The sequence below is a fragment of the Lagenorhynchus albirostris genome, chromosome 15 (genome assembly GCF_949774975.1).
Source record: "Lagenorhynchus albirostris chromosome 15, mLagAlb1.1, whole genome shotgun sequence".
Classification (NCBI taxonomy): Eukaryota; Metazoa; Chordata; class Mammalia; order Artiodactyla; family Delphinidae; genus Lagenorhynchus; species Lagenorhynchus albirostris.
Genome location: NC_083109.1, coordinates 79,078,946 through 79,102,375, shown reverse-complemented (window position 1 = coordinate 79,102,375; position 23,430 = coordinate 79,078,946). Strand labels below are relative to the sequence as shown.

Genomic DNA, 23,430 nt, shown 5'->3' with positions numbered 1-23,430 from the left:
CGCCCCAGGCCCGCCCCCGCCAGGGGAGGTGGGGCCCGGTGACGGACAGGCCTCCGGGCCGGTCACGGCCCGCCTCACCGTCCCTAGGGCCCAGCCGGGTAGGGCGAGTCAAGGGGCTCTGGAGAGGGCGGGGGCGGACGGGGAAGCCTCTGGGCGGGGGCGGGGCCTCAGGAGAGTAGCAGTGCTCTCAGCCAATGGGAGGCGGGAGCCGTACCGTTAGCGCCGGATCCCAGTGGGTAGGGCGGGGCGGGCGGCGCAGAGGGGATCCCGGGGCTGCTGAGGGCCCCTGACTCGGCTCCGCGGGGCGACATGGACCGGATGACTAGCTCCATGAAGCAAGTACCCAACCCCCTGCCAAAGGTGCTGAGCCGACGTGGGGTCGGCGCGGGGATGGAGGCGGCGGAGCGGGAGAGCTTCGAGCGGACTCAGGTGAGGACCGGGGGACCCCGGGTCGCGCATGGCTGGGGCATCCCGAGAGACGCAGTGTCCTGGAGCGGACTTGGAGGGAGTAGGGGTCTTGCAGACCCAGGAAAGGACAGAGCAAGGGGGCCGCGAGAGAGGGCATCTGGTGCGCAGGTCAGGGCGGTCAGGGAAGGTCGGGGACCCCGGGGGCACCCGGCTGGCCTGGGGAAGAGGGCAGGGCGGCTCCGAGGAGCTGACATGATCCGTGCGGCGCGACTGAGGGGAGCCGATCCCGGCGGGGCAAGGCAGGGGTCACAGGGGCGGTGAGAGGGGAAGGAACCCGAAAACGAGCCGAATGGAAGGCTTGCTCCTAGGCTGGGGAAGCTCACTGCGGGGGGGCTACTGAGGGTACCTGAGGCTACTGAGGGGGCTACTGGCGGCCGAGAGTGGGGCGCTGGGTCGGGGATGTGAAGGGTGGGGAGCCCTTTCCTCCCCTCTCGATCGCTTCAGGGTTGTGCTGACATTCCCCCCACCCCTAGCGCCCCCTTCCTTGTGCCTCTTGCTTGGCTCACACCACCCCCAGCTGTCGGTCTCCGAGGGCCCGGCTGAAGGGGTCTGAGCGGTGAGAAGGAATGTGGGAAATGTGATGTGTGGCCGAGTTTGGAAGATGACTGGGGGCTGGAGGGGGCCGGCCCGGGGGCAGGAATTGAGGCTTTTAGACCAGTGGCCCCATGCCGGTCAAGTTGAGCTGCCCTGGGGTGCCTAGAACCCTGAATTGGGGTTTTGGTTTCAGCCCCCAAGATGTGCCTGACAGCTAATAGGCAGACTGCCCCATTTGTCCAGCCTGAGCAGGGCTGGGGGCCAAAATTCCTCACTGTCGTCAACAAAAAGCCACAATCCATTTTTACCTCAGCGTTTTAATGCCTTGTGTATTGATTGGACTGAATAAAGCTGACATGTTTATGGTGTTCATTGGCTCGTTTGTATGCAAAATCCGTTTCCAAGGGCACAGCACCTCTTTGAATCCCAGGGCCAAAGCGGTATGGGCACATTTTTTCTTCACTCTTGCTCTCGGAGTGGAACCTTTGAAGAACCAGTGGGACTTCTACTGCCAGAGGCTGGTTCTCCTGCTGTGTTCTGCTCCCCCCCACCCCCAAATACAGTACCGTGTGAGGGAAGGGCTTTGGGGTTTTAGATACAGATGGTGAGCTCCTGACTGAGTGTTCTATATAGAGAATCTTGCAAAGAATGAAGCTTTTCATCCCAGGGGACTTCCTTCTCTTCTTTTTCCAAGCCCTTCGCAGGTGTGTTTGGGTGATGTAGAGTAGGGAGTGTCCCCTTCCTAGGTCACCATCCTACCCCAGGTGGGATGGGAGAGATGGCTGTTCACTTCTGTCTCCCAGGGCCCAGCTGGGTTTAAGGTTTATTCTCTGACTTTGTGGATTGGACCCCAGAAAAGAAGGAAGCTACCTGTCTGCTGTGGGTATTATGGCTTCAACTAGCTGCCTGGGCACATGAGGCTTCTTGCTCCAGGAAACAGTGTGAATCTTTTTTTTTTTTTTTTTAATGGCAAAGGAAAATGAATGGTAATTCATTCCTTCTAGAGTCTCAAATAAGTAAAAACTGGAGCAATAGAGAAATACACGTAAGACTTTGACCCATTATAGTGATAGAAATTAGGTTTATGAAAGTTTCTCTAGCTATCCAGGGACAGCCCAATAAGAAGAGTCTAGGTCAGTGTTTGCCAGTTCCATTCTATGGAACACTGATAATTGGCCAAATTTGACCTAGTGGCGTGTGTGTGTGTGTGTGTGTGCACACGTGCATGTGTGCACATGTGTTGTGTGCACACGTGCATGTGTGCACGTGTGTGTGCATGTGTGTGCGTGTGTGTGTCTGTGTGTGTGTAGTGTGGAGGGGAGGTAGAATGAATCAGGAAAAGAGAGTTTCTCTATTGTTGAAACTATTAGGGGAGTAGGAGAGTGAAGAAAAGGAAAGAGGAGAATCCTAAAACCTCACCTTAGTCAAGCTGCAGAAATGTATTTCCTTTAATGACTACCTATGAAATGTATTATGAGATATAAACATGAGTTAGAAAAAAATTTTTTAATGAGTTAAGAAACCATGAGAATTAGCGACATTAGAATGATAATTGTAACTAATTATTGTGTTTGGCACTGTTCTAAGTACTTTATTATATTTCCTTCTTTAATCTCAGTAAGGTCCTGTGAGGTGGTATCGATAAGGACCTATGAGGTGGGTATCAGCCACATTTTACCTGGATGAAATTGTGTCACAGAGAAGTTAAGTAACTTGCCCAAGGTCACACAGCTGGAATTGATCCCAGCCTTTAACTACTACCTTGTGTGGCCTTAACTACTACCTTGTGTGGCCTCTGAGTACTGGGCAGAACACTGGCATGGGAGCTAGAAGAGGTTGGAGTTTGATTGCCAGGCACGTGGGTGGGTGGTGTGGCCCCAGGCAAGTTGTCTAACCTTTTTTTAAATTTAATTTACTTATTTATTTCTTTATTTTTTGGCTGCATCGGGTCTTAGTTGCATTGGCTGTGATTAACTCTTCAGTAAAAGGGCAGAAGTGTTACTAGTTAATGCAATAATTACTAAGAGTGTGTGCTTAAAGTACAGGCCATGGGGGTGGGAAGGGGGTGGCAAGGGGGTGGGTAGGGGGTGGCAAGGGGGTGGGAGCCCTCTGAGGTCTGAACCCCACCCTTCAGCCTGAGCTAGCACTTGCTGGGTGGAGAGGAGGGACAGGGCCATTCCAGGAATGGGGAATGGTCTGGAGATGGGTGTGGATGAGACTTATTGGCTGAGTGGAGACAGGAGCAGAACTGGTCCCTTCCACCTCTGAACGTCTCGCACCTGCTACCTGTCCTGTCCCCATTTCTCTGTGACCCTCAGTAAACTGTGAGCGTCCTGAGGGCGGGACTGTGTCTTGTTGCTCTTGCCTCTGTCCTCACATGCCTGAGGCTCATGTGAGTGGTGAAGTGGCTGTAGTCAAGGGTACAGAGTGACTGGTTGGTCCCACAGGGAGGCCTGGCCTGGATGGGGAACTCGGCTCTGGGCTGCAGGGAACATCTGTAATTTCTTGATGTTCTTTGCTAGTGGCCCCAAGTTCCCTCCTGGTCCTGCCTTGTCTCTGCAGTCTCAGTCGGGAGCCCTGCCCCAGGCCTATCAGGGGACTCTGATTTCTCTGTCTTCCTTCCGGTCAGGCCCGTTCCCCAGCTGCCTGTGCCCTCAGACCCGCCTTGTTTCCCCACCACTGCCAGCCTCTTCTGGGAAGCCTTCCCTCCTCAACTCTCCTGGGATCATCCTCACACTTCACATGGCCAGTGTCCCTGCCAGAGTGGGGACCCCTGTCCTGCCTGCCTCAGTCCCCATCTGCAACCAGACCCCTGGTGTGTCTCCCACCCAGCCCATCACAAGCAACCTTCAGTCTCTAGGGAAATAAAAAGTAGTTCCCGCCCTCAAAAAAGCTGCAGTAATAATGCTGCGTTGCCTGGAGTACTTTACAGTTTATAAAGCAGGTTTTAGCCATCCTTGGGGTTACACTGTGGTTCGGTGTTATCACCCTCATTTTATGGATGAGAGCTTGGTAACTTGCCCAGGGCCGCTGGTCGGTGAGAGAAAGGGTCAGGATTCAAACCCAGGACTCTGGGTTCCAGGTCTCAGGCCCACCACACTGTCCTCAAGTCAGGCAAGAGGGCGATTCTGGAATGAATCTGGAGGGTTGCCACTCACAAACAAAATACCCTGTCTGTATTTACTTATCTGGAAAATGGTTTTCTGTATGGTTTACTTGTTTTTTTCCACATCCATTTAGTGAGTACATACCATGAAGGGAACTCAGAGATGAGTAATGTAAAGAGAGTGGCCCCAGAGGAGCTCATGAGTCAGCAGGGAGGTGGACCGGCCACTGCGGGCCTTCTCTGCAAGGGGGACAGAGGACCCGTGGCACCGGCATCACTGGAGCCATTAGCAAGGCAGGACCTGCTGCATCAGAGCCTGCATTTCAATCAGACACGGAAGTTTGAGCAGCTCTGCTCTGTGGCAGGTGAATGCTGGGATCAGAGGAGAGGATGGGGCTCTGGAAACACAGGGGAAGGAACAAACCGTTAGTCACAATCTCTTGGTTGGAGCCCACGATAGAGTAAAGGATCCTAACCAGTCATACACTGGGAAGAGCCAGGAACAGAAACAAATATTTATGCAGGGCTTGCTGGGTCCTAGGAACATGCTAGGGGATTTATAGCCTTTAACCTATTTAACAGCTCAGGCTCAGAGAGGCCAAGTGACTTTTCCAAGGCCACATAGCAAGTAGACAGACAAGCCAGGGCTTCAAAATCAGATGACAAGTCCTCTTCTCCATGTTTAAGTCAGGGGTGTTTCTGCCATCTCGTTCATGATTATCAGAAGTTGTTCAACCTTCGATTAACCAGCTGAAAAATTGTAGGGTTGGGCTAGAGGAATCAGTGGGTCCCAACCCTGGCTACACAGGAATGGTTTCTAACATAAAAGGTGCTGTACCCTTCCTGTCCCCTGCTTGCTCCCTTAGTTGGTATTGAAAACTAGAAAGGATGCCGAGAGCTTTCTTTGGTTTTTCTGTGGTTCTGTCCTCTTCTGGTTTCCTCCCACCAATACTAATGAGAAAAGCCTGCACTTATCACACTTACTCTTGTGCAAGTGTAAGGGCCTTGCACAAATCTCCCCTTTCAAGTCTTACAACAAACTTACAAATAGGGTTATAAACCCTATTTTACAGATGAGGCAATTGAGGCTGAGAGGGGTTAATAACCAGCTCAAGGTTCTGAAGTAAGTGACAGCTGGGACTCAAACCCAGGAAAACTGGCCCCGATTGCCATCCCTGTGGCCTGGCCCCCTCCAGCTCTCATCCTCCTTCCTCCCCTAACACTTGGGGTCCCCAAGGCTCTGTCCTCACCTCACTTCTCTTTTTCCTCCTGTCCACTTCCTCTGCCCTCACTTCCATCTGATGGTTTCTGTTCTCACCTCAATGACGCCGACTCTCTGACTTCCTGGCCTGTGTGACCACTTCCCATTGGATATCTGCCCCCTGATAAACCACACTATGCCCCAAACTCTGCTTGGGCCTCCCCAGCCTGTGAACGCCTGTGCCTGGTCCCCATTAGTCCCATCATCTCCTGGGCATCAGCTCTGAGCCCTCCCCGCCTCTTGCCCTCACAGCCACACTCTATTCTGTGATGTTTCTCTTGTCCTTCCCTCCTTTGCTTCTCGCTGTCGCTGCCCTTATTTCCTCCTTTGCCTGTATTGTTGTAATTCCATCCTCCCCGCCTCCCAAAGCGTCTGATGCCAGATGGATTGTCTCTAAAGCCCAGCACTGCCCATTTTCCAGGAACCTTTGCTGGCTGCACAGAGACCCCACATGATGTGGCACCATCAGGGTCCCTAGTCCCTGTCGTTTGCAGGCCTTAACTTACAGGGCATCCCTCCACCAGGCAGCCCCTGCAGTCTGGTTCAGGTGAGCAGGGTCCCTTAGCTACTCTATGTCCCTCCCATTCATCCACGTGCACATCTTGGCTTCCCTTCCAGACTGGAAGGTCTTGAGGGCAGGGTCTGGGTTTCAGTGCCCAGTGGGCCCTTGCATGAGGCAGGCACTGGGGCCTGTTTGCCAAACATGTGAACATACAACAGTCGGAGGATCTACAGCAGCCTGGGGGCCGCAGGCAGACCTCCACTTGCAGAGTGCTTCTCCTTTGCACATTTTGGAGATTCTCCCTCTGTCTCCTTTGATTTCCCCAATGAGCATATCTCACTAAGTGCCTGCCCTGTGTGCCAGGCCTGGGCACCCAGGGTACCATGGAAGTACATGGCCCACTAGGTTGGAGACTTCACTTAGGAAAGAGCCTGCAGGGGCTGGAAACAGAATTAGGGCTCAAGGTTGACAGTTTGAATTTCCATCAAGTTCAGAACACTTGATAAACATTCCCGAACTATGGTCTTGGACTTCCCAGGGCTTCATTCTGCTTCAGGTCAGATCTTTCTGAGCTAGAAGAGGTTACAGGGAAGGGAGAGAAACTGGCCTAGTGTCCCGGGCACCTGGACGTGGCTGATGGCAGTGGCCTGCGTGCAGGTGCTGTAGTTTGCAGCAGGGCATAAGGGATGTTAGGATGAGTGCAGAGACAGGAAATCTGTCTCTGGCTCTGCCCCTGCATCTCTCATTTCAAAATGAGGAGGCTGGAAGAGATTTCTGAGGGTCCTTCCAGCTCTCAAATATTTCAGCTTATAAAACTCCTGTAAGCAGCCTTTGCCATTAGAATAAGGACACACATTTCTTCTGAGCTCTCAACTGCTCTCTTGAAAGGGGTTTCCAGTTGCCCCCTGTATGTGGAATGGGGCCCAGGTACCAGTGACGTGGGGCTCATGAAAGGATGCTAGTGCACCTTGGGAAGGGATAGGGTGTGTCCGTGTGGTCCAAGAGAGCAGATTCCCAGCCCCACTTGAGCACTGAAAGGGTTCCTTGCTTGTGAGGCACTGGTGAGGCCCGTTTTATGCTCCCCATGCGTGGGCCCACTTATTCCACTACCTCGGGACAAAGTGTGGGAGTGACCTGGGCGGGGTGTAGGGCACAGCTTGGTGCAGTGGTGCCACAGGCCAGCGGCCATGACTTCTCCTGCATCCAGAAGGATTGATGTCCTGGAGAGATGCCCACCTAGGAGAGGGAAGTAGTCAGCCCCACCTCCTGGCAGGGTGGGGAGTGCTTCCTGTTTTCCTGCCTGGGCAGGCAGGGAGGAGCCCTGTTCCAGGCTGTGGGCAGTACAGTCTGACACTGCGGGGAGAGAGCTGGGGATTAAAGGTTCCTCTGGCTTAGCCCACAGGAAAGAGAGAAGGGATCTTCTTGGATCTGAAAGGTGGCTGCTGCCACCTCTGCTGTTAGTGCTGGGACACAGCTCAGGAAGCTGGTCAGGCAGTTCAGGAAGCCAGTGTGGCCAGTTGCTTCTGATTTAACTACAGCTACCACCATGTGCAGTTTTTAAAGTACGTTTACACATAACCTCTTTCCAGCCACAGAACAACCGTGCAGGAGGTAATTTTGGTCAGTTCTCAAGTGTGGATACTGAGGCCCAGAGAGCTCTGTGACTTGCCTAAGAGCACTCAGGAAGTGGCCCGAGGAGCTGAGACTTGAACCTGGTGGGTCTGATCTCAAATTGTACACTTTCCTTTCCATACTTCCCTCTAAAACTGAAGCCTGGCCTGGGGCTGGTAACTTAGAAAAGGTATAGAGATTTCTTTTTTTTTCCCCCTAGGTCTTTTCCAAATTGACTTATTTGGACATTTGAAATTCCTCCCAGAAGATTTTTAGCAACACACGTAACTACCGAAGGACCTTTATCCAGAATATGTAAAAAAAAACTTAAAAGAAAAAAAAAAAAGGACAACCTAATAGAAAAACAGGCAGGAGGTACTTCACGAAAGAGGATAAGCAAATGGCCAGTAACCATATGAAAAAGTGTGCAACTTCGTTATAAATCAAGGAAGTGAAAATTGAAATTACAGTGAGATGCAGGATGGCTGAAATAAAAATGAAAAAAAAATTGACAGTGCCAAGTGTTGGCAAGCATGTGAAGCAGTGAAAGCACTCATGCACTGCTGAGGGGGGTGTACACTGGTGCAACTGCATTGGAAAACAGCCTGGTATTATCCCAAAATTGAAGATAAGCACACTTAGTAACCCAGCAAGTCCACAGCGAGCTATATACCCAACAGAAATGCATGCACATGCACCAAAAGATATTTAGAAGACTATCCATAATCATGTCTAATAATAACCCCAAACTGTAAACAGTCCAAAAGCCCATCAGCAGTAGATGGATAAATAAATTGTGATCTGGTCTCTCATTGGGATACTATACAGCAGTGAAGATGAACAAACTGTGGTTTCTCTCAACAACACGGGTCACTCTTGCAAACATAACGTTGAGGGGAAAAATGGCAGACCCCAAAGGACAACTCTGAAGGCTTCCATTTATATTAAGTTCAAAAAACAGGCAAAGCAAAACTGGGATTTAGGGGTGCTTGCTTAGATGGTAAAACTGAAAAGAAAAAAAAGGGAGTGATTATTATAAAAGTCCAGATAAAGGTCATCCCTGGGTGCAGGAGAGGTTAGTGATGGGTAGGATGTTCAGAACAGGGGAGCTTCTGAGGTCCTGCCATCCATCTGTTTATTGGCCTGGGTGGTGGTTTATGATAATTCATTAAGCTTTCCATTTTTGCTTCATGCAGTTTTCTCTATTTATATATTTCAGAATACAAAGGATTATAAAAAGGCTCCTCCCAGGGAGTAGGAGACGGTCTTAAGGAGGCTAAATAAGAACCTGCCATTTAGATATCCACCCACCCTTTGAGGTCTTTCTCAAACACAGCCTCCCCCGTGAAAGCACTTCTGAGGCTGCCCTAGAACTGGGAAATGTTTGATATATGAATCACGCATATACAAGCAGCACACCCTGAGCCCTGCTGTAACACGTAGCCGGGAAGTTGACACCTATCATTAGCCCACACTTAGCATGGTGCCCTTGGCTCCCGTTCATGTGTGTCTTGTGCCTACCTTCCTTCGTGGCAGACGGGCCCTCATTTCTTTTTCTTTTTTTTTTTTAAATTTATTTATTTATTTTTGGCTGCGTTGGATCTTCGTTGCTGTGCACGGGCTTTCTCTAGTTGCGGCGACTGGGGGCTACTCTTCGTTGCGGTGCGCAGGCTTCTCTTTGTGGTGGCTTCTCTTGTTGTGGAGCACGGGCTCTAGAGCGCAGGCTCAGTAGTTGTGGCTCACAGGCTTAGTTGCTCCGCAGCATGTGGGATCTTCCCGGACCAGGGCTCAAACCCATGTCCCCTGCATTGGCAGGCGGATTCTTAACCGCTGCGCCACCAGGGAAGTCCCGCGCCCTTATTTCTCACTCATCTTTTGGTGAGTTGCCCCAGTGTCTAGCAGAGGGCTTTACACCAGCCAAAGCTCAGGATGTCTGTTAAATACGAAATAAATTAGGCGGTGAGAAGTTCTCAAAGGAGAGAACGAGAGAAGAAAGCGTGCCTCTAGGCTCAAAAGAAGCACATTTGAATAAACCAAAGACCCAGGTGATAGGCTTCTGAAACACAGAACCTCGGGCTTGGTTCCTGTTCCAAAGCTTGAGATCAAGCCAGACACGGTGAGCCACTGTGAGAATCTGGGAGCCTGGAGGATGTCACCTGGGAACATGGCAGAAACGCTGACCTTCTAACAGTGGTTCTTTGAGGTCTCCGTCTGGCTGTGTGGTCCCTGGGGCCAGCCCATGGTGACAGTTCTTAGGCTAGACAGTTCCTGTGTGTGTTATTATGTCTTACTAGGCTGTCACGTGTCCCCTCTCCCATACTGGCCTGGAAGCAAATACCTTCTCTGTTCGGTTTTCCTTGGATCTGGCTTAACTATTGCTATATTCTTCCCTCCCATTTCCCATAATCCTTCAGAAAGACATAGGCAGGAGCTCTGTGGTTTCCTCTCCGAGCAAGATCCAGATCAGCTTCCCTTGGAGTCACAGGTCATCCCAGGGCTCCACCTCTCTGGGCTTGGCACGTGGTAGAAATTCAAAAAATATATATGTTGAGTGCCTTTCCTTTGTCAGCTCAAGTTCCTGGCGCAGTGTCTGGCCCCAAGCGACTCTTGATAAGGGTTCGTGGAATGAAGGATAAAATATTTTGGGTGAAGGACTGAATGGGCATCAACCATTTTGGGTCCCAGTTCTAAAATGTGAACCCTGATTTGCGAACCCTGAATCTGGGGTCACATGAGCACAATTGGAGCCACCAAGAGGGACCCTGAAGACACCGTCTCTCTGATGTAACTGTGGGTGGTCCTTGGGGACTTCCTATTGAACGTCAACTCCCTGACTCATGCTCGGCAGTGACTTGCGATCTCCTGCTTCCCTTGAGACCCTTATTCCAGGATGGGATCTCCCTGTACAGCCAAGGCCTTGTTACTGTTGATAAGAAAAATCCGACTCAAAAAAGAAAAAAAAAGAAAAAGAAAAACCCAACCCACCTAAACTTTGTCTCCATCTCCTGCCACAGACTTGCTCATTCTCCTTTGTTCACAGTTTCAGAGAATCTCAGTTTATAAACCCTCTCGGGCCATTCCACCTGAAGTTCTGCCAGTCACCCTAGGAGACCCCTCTGTTCTGCACCCCTGCAGCTAGTCACAGAGGCCTGTTGTTCCTGCCTCCTTGACTGCGCGCCGTATCGCCCCAACTTCTCCACCACCGCCTCCGCCTTCTCCACCGTAGTTCAGGTCTTCATCTCAAGCCCGAGCTATTTATTGCATGGCCCACCCGGCCCTCCTGCCCTCCAGTCTCGACCCTCATGAGATCTACCCTCTCCTTGGCCGTCAGAGTTTGGTTTTAAGAGGTCCAACTGTTTGTATCACTCCAGGTTTTAACAACCTCTGTTTGTTATGCGTTACTCTAAGCTGAAACCCAAGCTCGTTGTCACAGCACACAGCCCAGCTTGGCCAGCATTAATGTTAGCACCCGCAGCCCTACCAAGCGCCTTAGCACTTTCCCAGCACAGCCCACGGCTGCTTCACTCCTGGGTTTTTCCAGGTGGCAGCATTCTCGTCTGCCTAGAACGCCACTCCCACTTCATCCACCTGCCAAACTCTTCATCCGTTAAGTCCCACGCTCGATGGCCCCTCCTCTGGGAAGTCTCCCTCCACCCCCGCCCAGGCAGATTTACTGACTGCTGTTTCTGTGTGTTCTGTGCTACCGTGTTTATCTGGGTGTCTGTCCCACACTGGACCGTGAGCTTCCTTATAGCTTAGCCTGCTCTGTAGGCCTCCCCACCCTGAGCAAAGGGCTCAGTGCCCAGTAGGACCTCAGGAGATGTTTGTCAGATGAACTAATGATGCATCTTAAGGACCTAATTGTATTTGATTGTTGCGGTAACGGAAAAGGGAATGCGCCCAGTTCCCACCCCAAGGCAGATGCTTAACACCGAGGTGAACTCATCTGATCTGTGTCACATTGGACTGAAACGAAGGTTTTGGCAACACTGGTGGGTTCAAGGTGAGTGTGTTTTAGGAGTGGAGAATTCAGTGGGAGGGACAGATTTACAGAGGTGGCTTCCGTGTGCAGGTACGGTACACCTAGAGCCAGCGGATTAGGGGCCTGATTTATGTTCTGTCAGTGGACTGCTAGGTGTTCTTTCTGCAGCTCAGAAATGTGAAGTGAAATGTGGTAGGTAGAATAACATCCCCACCATCAACATATCCACCTGTGACTATGTTCTGTTACCTGGCGAAAGGGACTCTGCAGATGTAATGAAGGACCTCAAGATACGGAGAGGAGCCTGGAGTATCCAGGTGGGCCCAGTCTAATCACACATGCCCTTAAAAGCAGAGAATCTTCTCTGGCTGCCAAGCAGAAGAGAGACATGGCAGAAGGAGAAGTCAGAGGGATTCCAAGTGAGAGAAGGATTCAATGTGCCATTGCTGGCTCTGAGATGGAGGGGCTGACGTGCAGGGACCCAAGGGAAGCCTCCAGAAGCTCAGAGTGGCCCCTGGCTGACAACCAGCAAGCACATGGGGACCTCAGGTCTCGAATAGCAAGGAATTGAATTCTACCAACAACTGGAGTGAGCTTCAAAGCGAATTTTCCCCAGAGCTTCCAGTAAGGAATGCAGCCTGCTGACACCTTGATTTTAGCCCAGTGAGACCTTGTTGGACTTCTGACCTATGGAACTGTGAGATGGTGAATGGGTGTTGTTTTAAGCTGCTAAGTTTGTGATAATTTGTTAAGCAGTGGTAAAAGCTAATACAGGATGGTAACAGGTAACGCACGCTCCAGGGCAAGAAGCCCAGTGGAGGCCAGGCCTCGCTGCACAGACAGGCCATGCTTTAAACCTAGAGGAACACTTGTTATTTCATCCATGCTTGTTGTGGCCATAGATAAAACAATGGATTTCCACGCTTGGCACTATTCACAGGTGTTTTATCCTGGAAAAAACAATTCAGCAGCCTGTTCGAAACATTCTTTCCTGTTGGGCCATGGAGTTCTCTGGTGCAATTCCAAGTTCGAGGATCATAGATGTAAGTTACTTAGCCTTAAAAAAAAATTTTTTTTGATCAAGTGCTGTGCTGTCTATTAAAAAAAAAAAAAGGCAGGTGGGAAATCCCAGTGTTACCATAGGATCCTGATGGTGTCTTTGCTTGAGGGAACTGACTTAAAGGCAGGAAGCACAGGTGGGAATAAATGAAGGGCTTCCCTCAGGGTGGGCCTGCTGTGTCCTGAGACTTACTCAGGTTCGCTGGTGGTCTGGAATGTTCCCGTATCCTTGGGCTTAGCTGCAGAGCAGCCAGGAGGTCCTGGAACTCTGGATTAATAATTGGGAAGCCTGGCCTCTCCTGGATGTGGTTCTCTCTGTTCTGCCATGTTCCCTACCCTCTATAGGTCTGTGAAGTGAGGGGGTTGGATAAGATTGCCCCAAAGGCTTAGGAAATTGGGATTCCTTGCAAGTGTTGTTACTGAAGCAACAGCCCTGTCAGAATTGACTGCCTTCTAACAACACCTGGCCATTGTTACCCCAGATTTTGGTTCTCAGCTTCAGACACTGAATTCTGTTTGGCTTTCCCCTCTGTGTGAGACCTTTCCTCCTGGATAACCCTAGCTGCACTTAGTTTCTATGGGTAACTTCTGCGTTGGTCAGATGGACCTGTCCCCCCACCAAAAGAACTGGCCTCCCAAAGTCACTCAGCAAACACCCAGTGAGAAGCCCTTTGCAGTTGGTCACTTCTTCCCAGGCACCATCTTCTGTCTTCTGCTTAGAACTGCCAGGTACGTCTGCCCAGGCTGAGCACTGCACAACTTTGGAAGTGTCTTTTGAATTTCACCTTCCCAGTGGTAGCCCATCAGGCCTAACTTTGTAGCATAAATTTTTTTTCCAGAAAAACTCTTTGACACTGAATCAGAGGCCACATGGAGTGTCTGTCATGATGCCATTGCAGTGAACCTGAGGCCCGACCTATCAAATCTATTTGATTTAGAGAATGTTAGAGCCAGAAGGGATGTGCGAGATTCAAGCTAGCAGCTACAGATGTGTTTCTTTAAATTTTACAAATAAACCTGAAACCCGTGGCCAGGGCATAAACACTGATTTTCCACAGTCTCCACCACTCCCTGTTGTCTTCTGCCAGCCTGCTTCATGCTTTGACCTTACCTCCCTGGTTCCTGTTGTTATCTAGATATGGCCTCTGATTCAATCCTGTTTCCTAAAGGGAAATGAAGATTAGAAAAGAAAAATAGGGTCCATACTGCAAGTCAGTGCCCAAATTTGAGGCAGACCCAGTTGTGTCTGGGTCTGGGTTGTGCCCCAAGACTCTGTAGACGTGATGAGCATGGGCTTTAGAGCCAGACGGTTTACCTGCCTGGGGTCCCAGGCAGCCCGCTTTACAGAGATGCTGGTGGGCATAGGTTAATCTGGATCAATGAAGTAGAGATTTGTTGAAAGAGCATCTACAGTAATAAAAATACCTACCTCATAGGGCTGTTGAAAGGATCAAATGACATAATAAATAAAAGATGCTCAATGCGTTGCCTTCCACGTGGTGAGCACTTGGAAATATCAGCTCTTATAATTATTCTCTTACTTGTACTTAGTAACATCTGAGTTTGGGGGTTAGTGCACTATTTGGCACAGGGTGTAAGCACATGGCTGTTGGATAAGTAAATGGATGGGTCTTGGTCTGGTTTGTCTGCTCCCTGATGAAGCCCGGGTTGAGGCTCATCTAGACGAGGACCTACACAGGGAAGTCCCCGGGTTTTCAGGGGCGCCGTTTCAGAGGGTGGTGTGCAGAACCACAGGAGGAATTACCCGGAGATCTCAGGAGGTGTTTTCCTGCACCATGACCTGAACACATCGGCCTGCCTTTGCACAGGATCTCGGGTGAACCGCCTGCTTGGAGGAATCTGCATTTCTGGTTCTAAGGCCTCAGGAAAGACATTGAGGCACAAAGCTGGCTCAGAGGTGACAGTTAGGTGACAGAGGGCATGCAGTGAGAACTGCCCAGTCTGGAAAGACAGAGGCTGAAGCAAGGATGCAGACCGGAGAGAGCCCAGGCCCCCAGGGCAGGGCATGGGGTTTGGGTCGAGGCTCTACCCATGACTAGTTGTGTGATTTTATTTTCCTTAAAGGTATACACGTACAGGAGGTAAGAGTCAGTTCCACAGGCTTGTTACCAAAATCCAGCAGTCTCCTGGCCCAGTTCCTTCTCCCTCCCCAACTATTTCCTGCTTAAACTGCGTTCATTATAACCATTAGCATGAACCTGCCATTACATAAGAGAAAGATCTCGCTTTCATTAATATAGGTGCCTTCCATCCCCTGACAAGCACTTTCCCTTCATTATCCCCCCAGAGTTTTAACTCTGTATTCAGTGTCAACTTTATCATGACCCTGTCCATGCTAGGGACAGCTGAGCCCCTCCTATATATATATTTTTTAAATTAATTAATTAATTTTTATTTTTGGCTACATTGGGTCTTTGTTGCTGCGCGAAGACTTTCTCTAGTTGCGGCAAGCAGGGGCTACTCTTCGTTGCGGTGCGCGGGCTTCTCATTGCGGTGGCTTCTCTTTGTTGCAGAGCACGGGCTCTAGGCATGCGGGCTTCAGTAGTTGTGGCATGTGGGCTCAGTAGTTGTGGTGCACGGGCTTAGTTGCTCTGCAGCATGTGGGATCTTCCCAGACCAGGGGTCGAACCCATGTCCCGTGCACTGGCAGGCAGATTCTTAACCACTGCGCCACCCGGGAAGCCCCCCCCCCCCCATATTTTGATATACATTCCTGCATGCATTTTTGTTATTCTTTGTTTGCTTGGGCTCATCACTGATTTATCTAGGACCATCCCTCCAGTGTGTAAATCGCCACCTACTTAATACGGTATGTATTGTCAGTTTCATCATCCTAGGGTCAAGTGAGAATGCGGATGGGCAGGGGCTTGGTAAGGAGTCAGGAATCATGAAGATGACCTAGACTGGGGATAATGGCTGCAGTCCGGAACTTTCTTTGCAAACCTCCAAACTGGACAGTAATTATAGGGCAAATGAAAGGATACCTCCCTGTGAAAAGAGTGGGGACTAAGGCACATCCAACCCAAGAGGCAAAATAGGCTACACGTGTTTCCAGGTCCATGAGGAGTTTGGATCAAGTCATAGATGATGTAGCTGGGACTTATGAAGGAAAGTCTGAGCAATTAAGCGTGTCCTTATGTCATTGAGAACAACCTGCATCTCTCCCAGACCCCTGCTCCAGGAACAGCTGAGCCTAGGAGGTTTTTGAAAATTTATTTTCATTTATTCTGAGTGCCAGTTGAGTATATTTAGAATGTGTTTTGTCATGGAAAACGGGGAATAAAAACCAAGTGATAGGAGAGTCTTAAATGTCAGGGGAATTAGGCCTCAGAGTGAGGGGGCAGACTGGCTGTGAGACGCCCTAAAGCTCTGTTTCCTCATTTGCAAGTTACTTTACATAATAGTACAGGCCTGCAGTCTGTTATCCCCACAAAATCCCAGAGGCTCTGGAAACCTAAAGTTCTTTTCAAAGTTTGGTACCCGACCTGTTCTTGTCTGGGCCTATTTATAGTCTGTTATTTGCCCATTTTAGAATGGATGGTCATACGATACGCTGCAAAGATGTTACCGTGTTTGATTAGAAGGTGTTACCCAGACCCCCAAATTCCCAAACACACCAGCCCCCAAGAGTTTGGGATAAGGGATTGTGCCCTGGAGTGCCCACTCCATCGTGTTGTTGGAAGGATCTGAATACGATACCTTAGATGGAAAAGATGAAGCACTATGCCAAGCAAATGGGAGGTGCTCAATAAGTAAATGTTAGCTGTTATCCTTATTATTCATTGGTTTTAGAATCACACTTGTAGAACTAGGAATAATTAACATCCAAGTCCAACTTCCTATATTCAGTCAAGATCATGATGAATTATTTTAAGCTAGAAAGACTTGAAGTAGTAGCTTGGTGTGTAATAGCATGATCCAAAGACAGAACTGAGTTCAAATCCTGTCTCTGTTACTTACCACCCCTGTGACCTTGGGCAAATGCCTTAACTTCCTTGCCTCAGTTTTCCAATCTATATAGTGGGGGTAGTAATACCTCTCGAATGGGTTTACCCTGAGGATACAGAGAAAGTCAGAGAGGGCAGTGTATTGAAATGAATGACGATGTAGACTGACCTGGGCACATCACCTATGTGGCTTTCTTGCCAAAAGTGCATAACCTCAATTTAATCATGAGAAAACATCAGACAAACCCCAATTGAGGGATGTTCTACAAAATAACTGACCAGTCCTCTTCAAACATGTCAAGGTCATGAAAGACCAGGAATGACTAAGGATATGTGACAATTAATACAAGCTGGGATCCTGGATTGGATCCTGAAATAGAAAGAGGACACTGGGGGTGGGGGGGAGGGATAAAATAGGAGTTTGGGATTAACATATACACTACTATATATAAAATAGATAACCAACAAGGACCTACTGTGTAGCACAGGAAACTATACTCAATATTCTTTTTTTAAAATATATATATAAATTTATTTATTTATTTTTGGCTCTGTTGGGTCTTCGTTGCTGTGCGCGGGCTTCCTCTAGTTGCGGTGAGCCAGGGCTACTCTTCGTTGCGGTGCGCAGGCTTCTCATTGTGGTGGCCTCTCGTTGCGGAGCACGGGCTCTAGGCACACGGGCTTCAGTAGTTGTGGCTCACGGGCCTAGTTGCTCCACGGCATGTGGGATCTACCTGGACCAGGGCTTGAACCCATGTCCCCTGCATTAGCAGGCGGATTCTTAACCACTGCGCCACCAGGGAAGTCCCAATATACTCATTATTCTGTAATAACCTATATTGGAAAATAATTTGAAAAAGAATATATATGTGCATATATATATATGTGTATATATATATATATAAAATAACTGAATCACTTTGCTGTATACCTGAAACTAACACAACATTGTAAATCAGCTATACTTCAGTTAAAAAAAAAAAAAGAGGATACTAATGGAAAAACTGGAGAAATCCAAATTAATTTTGTAATATAGTTAATAATATTGTACCAAAGTGAATTTCTTCATTTTGATGATTTTTCCTATGGTTATATAAGATGTTAGTTAATATAAGGGGAAGCCAGGCAAAGATGTACAGGAACTTTGTACTATTTTTGCAGTTCTTCTGAAAGTCTAAAATTATCTCAAACTAAAATGTTAAAAAAAAAAAAGAATGGCATGTTGCTTGGCAGACGTTAGTCAGGGCTAAGTAAATGTGCATTCCTCTACTCCCTTGGGTCATCGTGGAGACCCCGGAGACCCCACATGCAGAGGGACAGGACAGTGGTGTCTGAGGAGGGAAAGTGTGGAAAGTCTAGGTTGCACTGGAGGAGAGAACAGATCTGGTGCCTTTTCCAGAGAGGAGCTGCTTTGAGTGCCCCAGGTCTTGAAGGGAGAAATGGCGTAAGACCTTTGTCTGCAGTCTGGCGGATGTACTTCTGTTGGCCTCCTTCTGCTGCAGACGGCCTGGCCCACGTAGTTAAGCACTTAGCAGTCAAACAAGCTTAGCTCCAGCTCCAGTTTGGTTACTTATCTTGGGGGGGGCCTTGGGAAAACTCCTCATCTGGAATATGGGGTAATGTACTGACATCTGGGCTCAGTGAATGGGTTGAATGAGAGGGCCCGGAGCAGTAGCCAGTACTGGTGGTGGTTTCCCCTCCCCATGAAGCCTTCCTGAACGGCCCCCGTGGAAGTGCCCATCGCCCTCCGGGTCCCCCACAGCAGTCACTTTGTGTCCCTCCAAGGGCCTTTTCTAGGGACACCCTTCTAAGTCCCATGGTTTGTATCTTGTTTGCCCCATGACTTAGAGCTTTTGTAAACCAAAGGGCTTTGCACGTGGGGAAATACACAAATGTGGTTAGTAAATGAGTGGGTGAGTGAGTGAATGAATGAATGAGTATATGAATGAGTCACTGAATGAATGAGTGAGTGAATGAATGCGTGAATGAGTGAGTGATAAATGAGTGAATGAGTGAGTGATAAATGAGTGAATGATGAAGGAGTGAGTGAGTGAGTGAGTGAATGAATGAGTAGACTGATCTCCCTCCTGCCTCTCTGAAAGAGGACTATGTACCACATTCAGTTATCGGCCCAAATACTTGCCTGGTGTCAGGCTGTTCTCTCGAACGACTTTGGTGGTGTTCAGAGCGAACACCCTTTTATTATGGTTTTTCTCCCTCTATCTTGGATGCCAGTCATCGCTCCAGAAAAAGCAGTCAACTCCTTTCTTACACTGTTTGAACATCTCCAGCTTTAAAGCTCTTTGTCAGTGCTTCAGAATTCTCCAGGCCTCTCTCCTTGTTGCTGAGAACTTTTTGCCACAGGAAATCAGGCTCATTTTAAGGGCCAAACAGTCACTAAATATAGCCTCCTGGCACAGATATTTAAAGAGCTGCGTTGATGATGTTATGTCTGAAGAGAGAAGAAGGAGAAGAAAATAACTTTTTTTTTCTTGATAGAAGAGTGAAGTTATACCAGATTTTCTGTGGGTCCACAGGGAGCAGAGTGCGGGTATGGTGTCAGTGTCTTAATTATGAAATCACCGGCTTAGTGCTTGGGGCCAGGGAGTCATTTCTTGTTAATTCCTTCTCGTCTGTATTTAAAACTACCTCCTGTCCTGGAGAGTTACCTCGGGCGAGTGTGCCCTCCCTGTCCAGCCCCGCACAGCGTGGGGGACGGGGTGGTGGTGGAGTGCACAGGGAGGTGTAAGAGCTGCTCTGCCCTCTCCTGGGACCAGCATTTTCCCACGGGCCGTGCGGGCGGATGGTTCAGGCAGTAATGCGAGCGATGGGGAGCCATGGGGAGCGGCAGAGGAAGCTTCACTCGCTCGCCCGCCACCCACCTCCTGCTGTGTGGCCCGGTTCCTAACAGGCCACGGGATACCGGTCCGTGGCCCAGGGGTTAGGGACCCCTGCCTCATAGCACATATCTGGTGTGTTTATCCCGTAGCATGTGGCTTCAAATCTCATTTGCCACCATAGCTTTCTGGTACCTGGAGATGCTTTCAAGTTCATTTCCATGTTAATGATATTTTTTTAATGTGTTTTTTTCTAGTATGTCTACATATTATGTGGGAGAGGTCATGTGTATGACAGCTCAGTCTGCTCTTTTTATCTGAGTCTTAGTTCCCTATTATTCGTCTCTTGCAGCATAGCCAGAGAGCTTAAAATTTAAAAAAAACAAAAACATAAATCAGATTATTTCACTGTCCTGCTTAAAACCTTCCAGGGGCTTCCTAATTGCTTAGAATAAAATCCACCTTCGTTAACTGAACTGTAAGGTCCTCTGTAAGCTGCTCACACCCTCACCGGCCTCAGCTTGCTTACCATGTGTCAGCCTCTTGCTCCTGTCTTAGAAACTTCGCATCTGCTCTTTGCTTTCCATCCAATTGCTACCTCTTTAAAGGGGCTTCTTCTGACTCCCCAGAAAGCTGTACCCACTCACTGTCTCATCAGCTCATTGTATTTTCTTCATGACACTTACCACTGGGTAGAGTCACCTTGTTTATTTGTTTTCGGGTTTCATCATTTGTCTCCCACCACCAATGCCAGAATGGGGGCTTCATGAGCAACGGAAGGATCTGTGTTGCTTGCAGTTACAACCTCAGTCTCTACCACAGCACAGTGGGACAGCAGTTAACCCCAGGCTTCTCCTCTGCAGGTCACATATTCAGACCCCTGCCACCTCTCTTCAGAATTCCTACCTGGAATCTCCCAGGAAAGAACGGTGGAGGTAGAGTCAAAGTTCAGTGTCCCGGTTCTGGCTGCAGGGCACACTCCCCGTGTGATCTTGGACGAGTCACTTAAATTCTCCCAGTCTCCATTTTTTCATCTCTAAAGTGAGGACCACCGTACAAGATAGAGTTTTTGCTAGAATAAAATGTGAATGTTCGCACAGCCTTGGGAGGGGCGAAGGCAATCATTCTCATTTAGGGGCAAAAGTATTCACATCTCAGTGAGGGGCTCCATGGGTACTCCAGGGTCATGAAGCCCCGTGAGACTTTTCTCACCCCCTTCTTATTGGCGTCCCTCATACATCGGTTTTTTTGGTCTCTGGGTGGCTGTATGGGTGGTAAGCATCATGTCGGCCAGCCAATAAATACATTTCTGAGGGCTTGCTCTACGTGACAGGTGTAAAAAACAGACCCCACCCTCATGGAGGCTGTGCCTGGTCCCTGGAGGACAGGGGTGCCATCATCCTCTTTGGCTTGTTCTACAAAGTTCCATCAGGGTTTTGGATGCGTGGGTTAGTTGGAATGCCTGCCAAGAGGAAGACCTGCCCGACAGCCTTCGTCACTCAGCAGACAAGGTTTCCCAAGCGCCTGCAGTGCCAGGCGCCAGGCGTCGTGCATGAATCAGACTTGATTGCTGAGTTTAAGTTGCTCCTAGACCCTAGGAAGAATGGGTGGGCTGAACGGTCACTGTGATCTGATCCGCTAACCACAGAAGCAGAGGATGCTGGCAGGGATGGGAGGAGCCCAGCAAGGCAGGATTAACTGTCTCAAGTTGCTTATTAAAGAGCCCGGAGCCACACTGAGTCTTGCCGTGATTCTAAAAGTGGTTCTAAACCTGACAGCTGTGGAGGAGAGTGGAAAGCTCCATGCAGACTGGAGGAGCTGGGGAGGCCTGGGGGCAGGTGGGTCTGGAAGAAGGCTTTGGAAAATGCGGTGGGGGGAGGCACGGGGACGGTGTAGCTGAGGGGAAGAGGGAGGGGGAAAGCAGGAGCGAACAGGGAATACTGCAAGCAGAGGCCACAGACTGGCAGCCCGAGGGCTGGATTCTTTTGTGGGCTTGTTTCGTTTGGCCCACACAGTGTTTTTTAAAAATGGAACTCAGTGTCTTTACATGGAAAACACACTCTTTCCTTTACCACCATCCTTACCGTTCCTCATTTTCACCCCTGGCCTGTCTGAACACATTTATGGACCTGCCCTATTCACTGAAAACCCAGAAGAACCAATGGAAAAGGGTCTTAGAATTAAGAAGCAAGTTCACTATAAGGAATAAAAGTGTTAGGAGTGAGATTATAAAAATGAATAATATATTTTCCTATATATTAGCAAGCAGCTTGAAACTATACTATAAAACAGATCCTATTCAGAGAAGCGGCAAGACCATAAAATGTCTTTGTAAGAATCTATGTAATCGTTAATCCTTCACTTATAATTTACTGAGTGTCTGCTATGTATTTTATTTTAAATTAAAATTTTTAAAATTTACTTAATTTTGAGGAAGTAATACACTTACTTGATTAAAAAAAAAAAGCAAAAGGTCTCCCTCCCACTCCTGTCCCCCTGCTGCCTAGTTTCTGCTCAACTCCAAGAGAGAGAACCACTCACTTACTAATTTCTTTTTTTTTTTTTTGCGGTACGTGGGCCTCTCACTGCTGTGGCCTCCCCGGTGCGGAGCACAGGCTCCGGACGCGCAGGCTCAGCGGCCATGGCTCACGGGCCCAGCCACTTCGCGGCATGTGGGATCTTCCCGGACCGGGGCACGAACCCGTGTCCCCTGCATCGGCAGGCGGACTCTCAACCACTGCGCCACCAGGGAAGCCCACTAATTTCTTTTTGTGTCCATTCAAATATTTAATTTTTATGTATAAGCAAATATACATATACTGGAATATTACCCTCTTCCCCACTTTTTACATAAATGATAGTTCAGAATCACTTTTTCGCTTAACCAACTATCTTGGCAGTTTTTATATATCAGCAAATAAAAGGCTTCCTCATTCTTTTTTACAGTTGAATAGTAAAAATATTGATTTAAGACCATGGGCTCCAGAGTAAAATTGCTTTGATTTGAACCTGGTTCTGTCTCTATGACCTTGAACTAATTATCTCTCTGTGTCTTAGTTGTTTTCATATGTAAGTGGAAATGATAGGTACCAACTCATACTGGTGCAAGAATTTAGTGCGATGATGCTTATAAAAGGGCTTAGAACAATGTCTGGTATCTAGTGAGCCCCCTAAATATTAGCTGCTTTTCTTATTCTTCTTATAATGATGAATATACTATACATGCAGGCTAAGGTAAAGGAATAAGGAGTGACTTCAGGGGGGGAGGGTATATGTGATAGAGGGGTCCTGATGAAAATTATAAGACTTTACTGAGAGATATAAAGCAGATGTGCTAGTGGAGAGACATACTTTGTTTCCAGATGGAAACTATGGAATTTGTAGAGAGGTCAGCTCTTCCTAGTGTAATTTATACTTGTCCTATTTGTAAACAAAACCCCAGTAGAATTTATTTTGGAACTACAGTTTTTCTAAAATTTATCAGGAAGAATAAATAAGAAAAATTTTAAGGGCTTCCCTGGTGGCGCAGTAGATAAGAATCCACCTGCCAACACAGGGGACACGGGTTCAATCCCTGGTCCGGGAAGATCGCACATGCCGCGGACCAACTAAGCCCATGCGCCACAACTACTGAGCCCGTGCTCTAGAGCCTGTGAGCCACAACTACTGAGCCTGTGAGCCACAACTACTGAAGCCCACATGCCTAGAGCCCATGCTCCGCAACAAGAGAAGCCACCACAACGCAAGCCCGCGCACCGCAATGAAGAGTAGCCCCCGCTCACCACAACTAGAGGAAGCCTGTGCGCAGTAACAAAGACCCAACACAACCAAAAATAAATAAATGAAATAAATTTAGAAAAAAAAAGAAAAATGTTAAAACTTTGAAAAAGATTGCAGTGAAGAGAAACTTTCCCTACTAAATATCCAAACACATTTTAATGATTAAAATAGTGACTTACTCGTTTAAGAATAAGTAGATCAGTAAAATAGTATAAATAGCCCAGAAACATACTTTATACACATGTAAATTAATTTTATGTCAAAAGTAACCTCACAAGTCAATAGGAATGGAAGAATTATTTAACAAATTAGGTGGGGCTCG

The 23,430-nt window shown here is 48.5% G+C and overlaps 1 protein-coding gene across 1 annotated transcript in view; it reads left to right on the top strand.

The window, feature by feature from the left end:
• Positions 1 to 272: 272 nt before the first annotated feature.
• The window catches only part of HIP1 (huntingtin interacting protein 1), a 152,228-nt gene continuing 129,070 nt past the window's right edge, over positions 273 to 23,430 (top strand). The window contains exon 1 of the mRNA XM_060124462.1: positions 273 to 429. Coding sequence (XP_059980445.1) covers positions 310 to 429 — 120 coding nt within the window. The 5' untranslated portion in view covers positions 273 to 309. The remainder of the gene's footprint in view (positions 430 to 23,430) is intronic.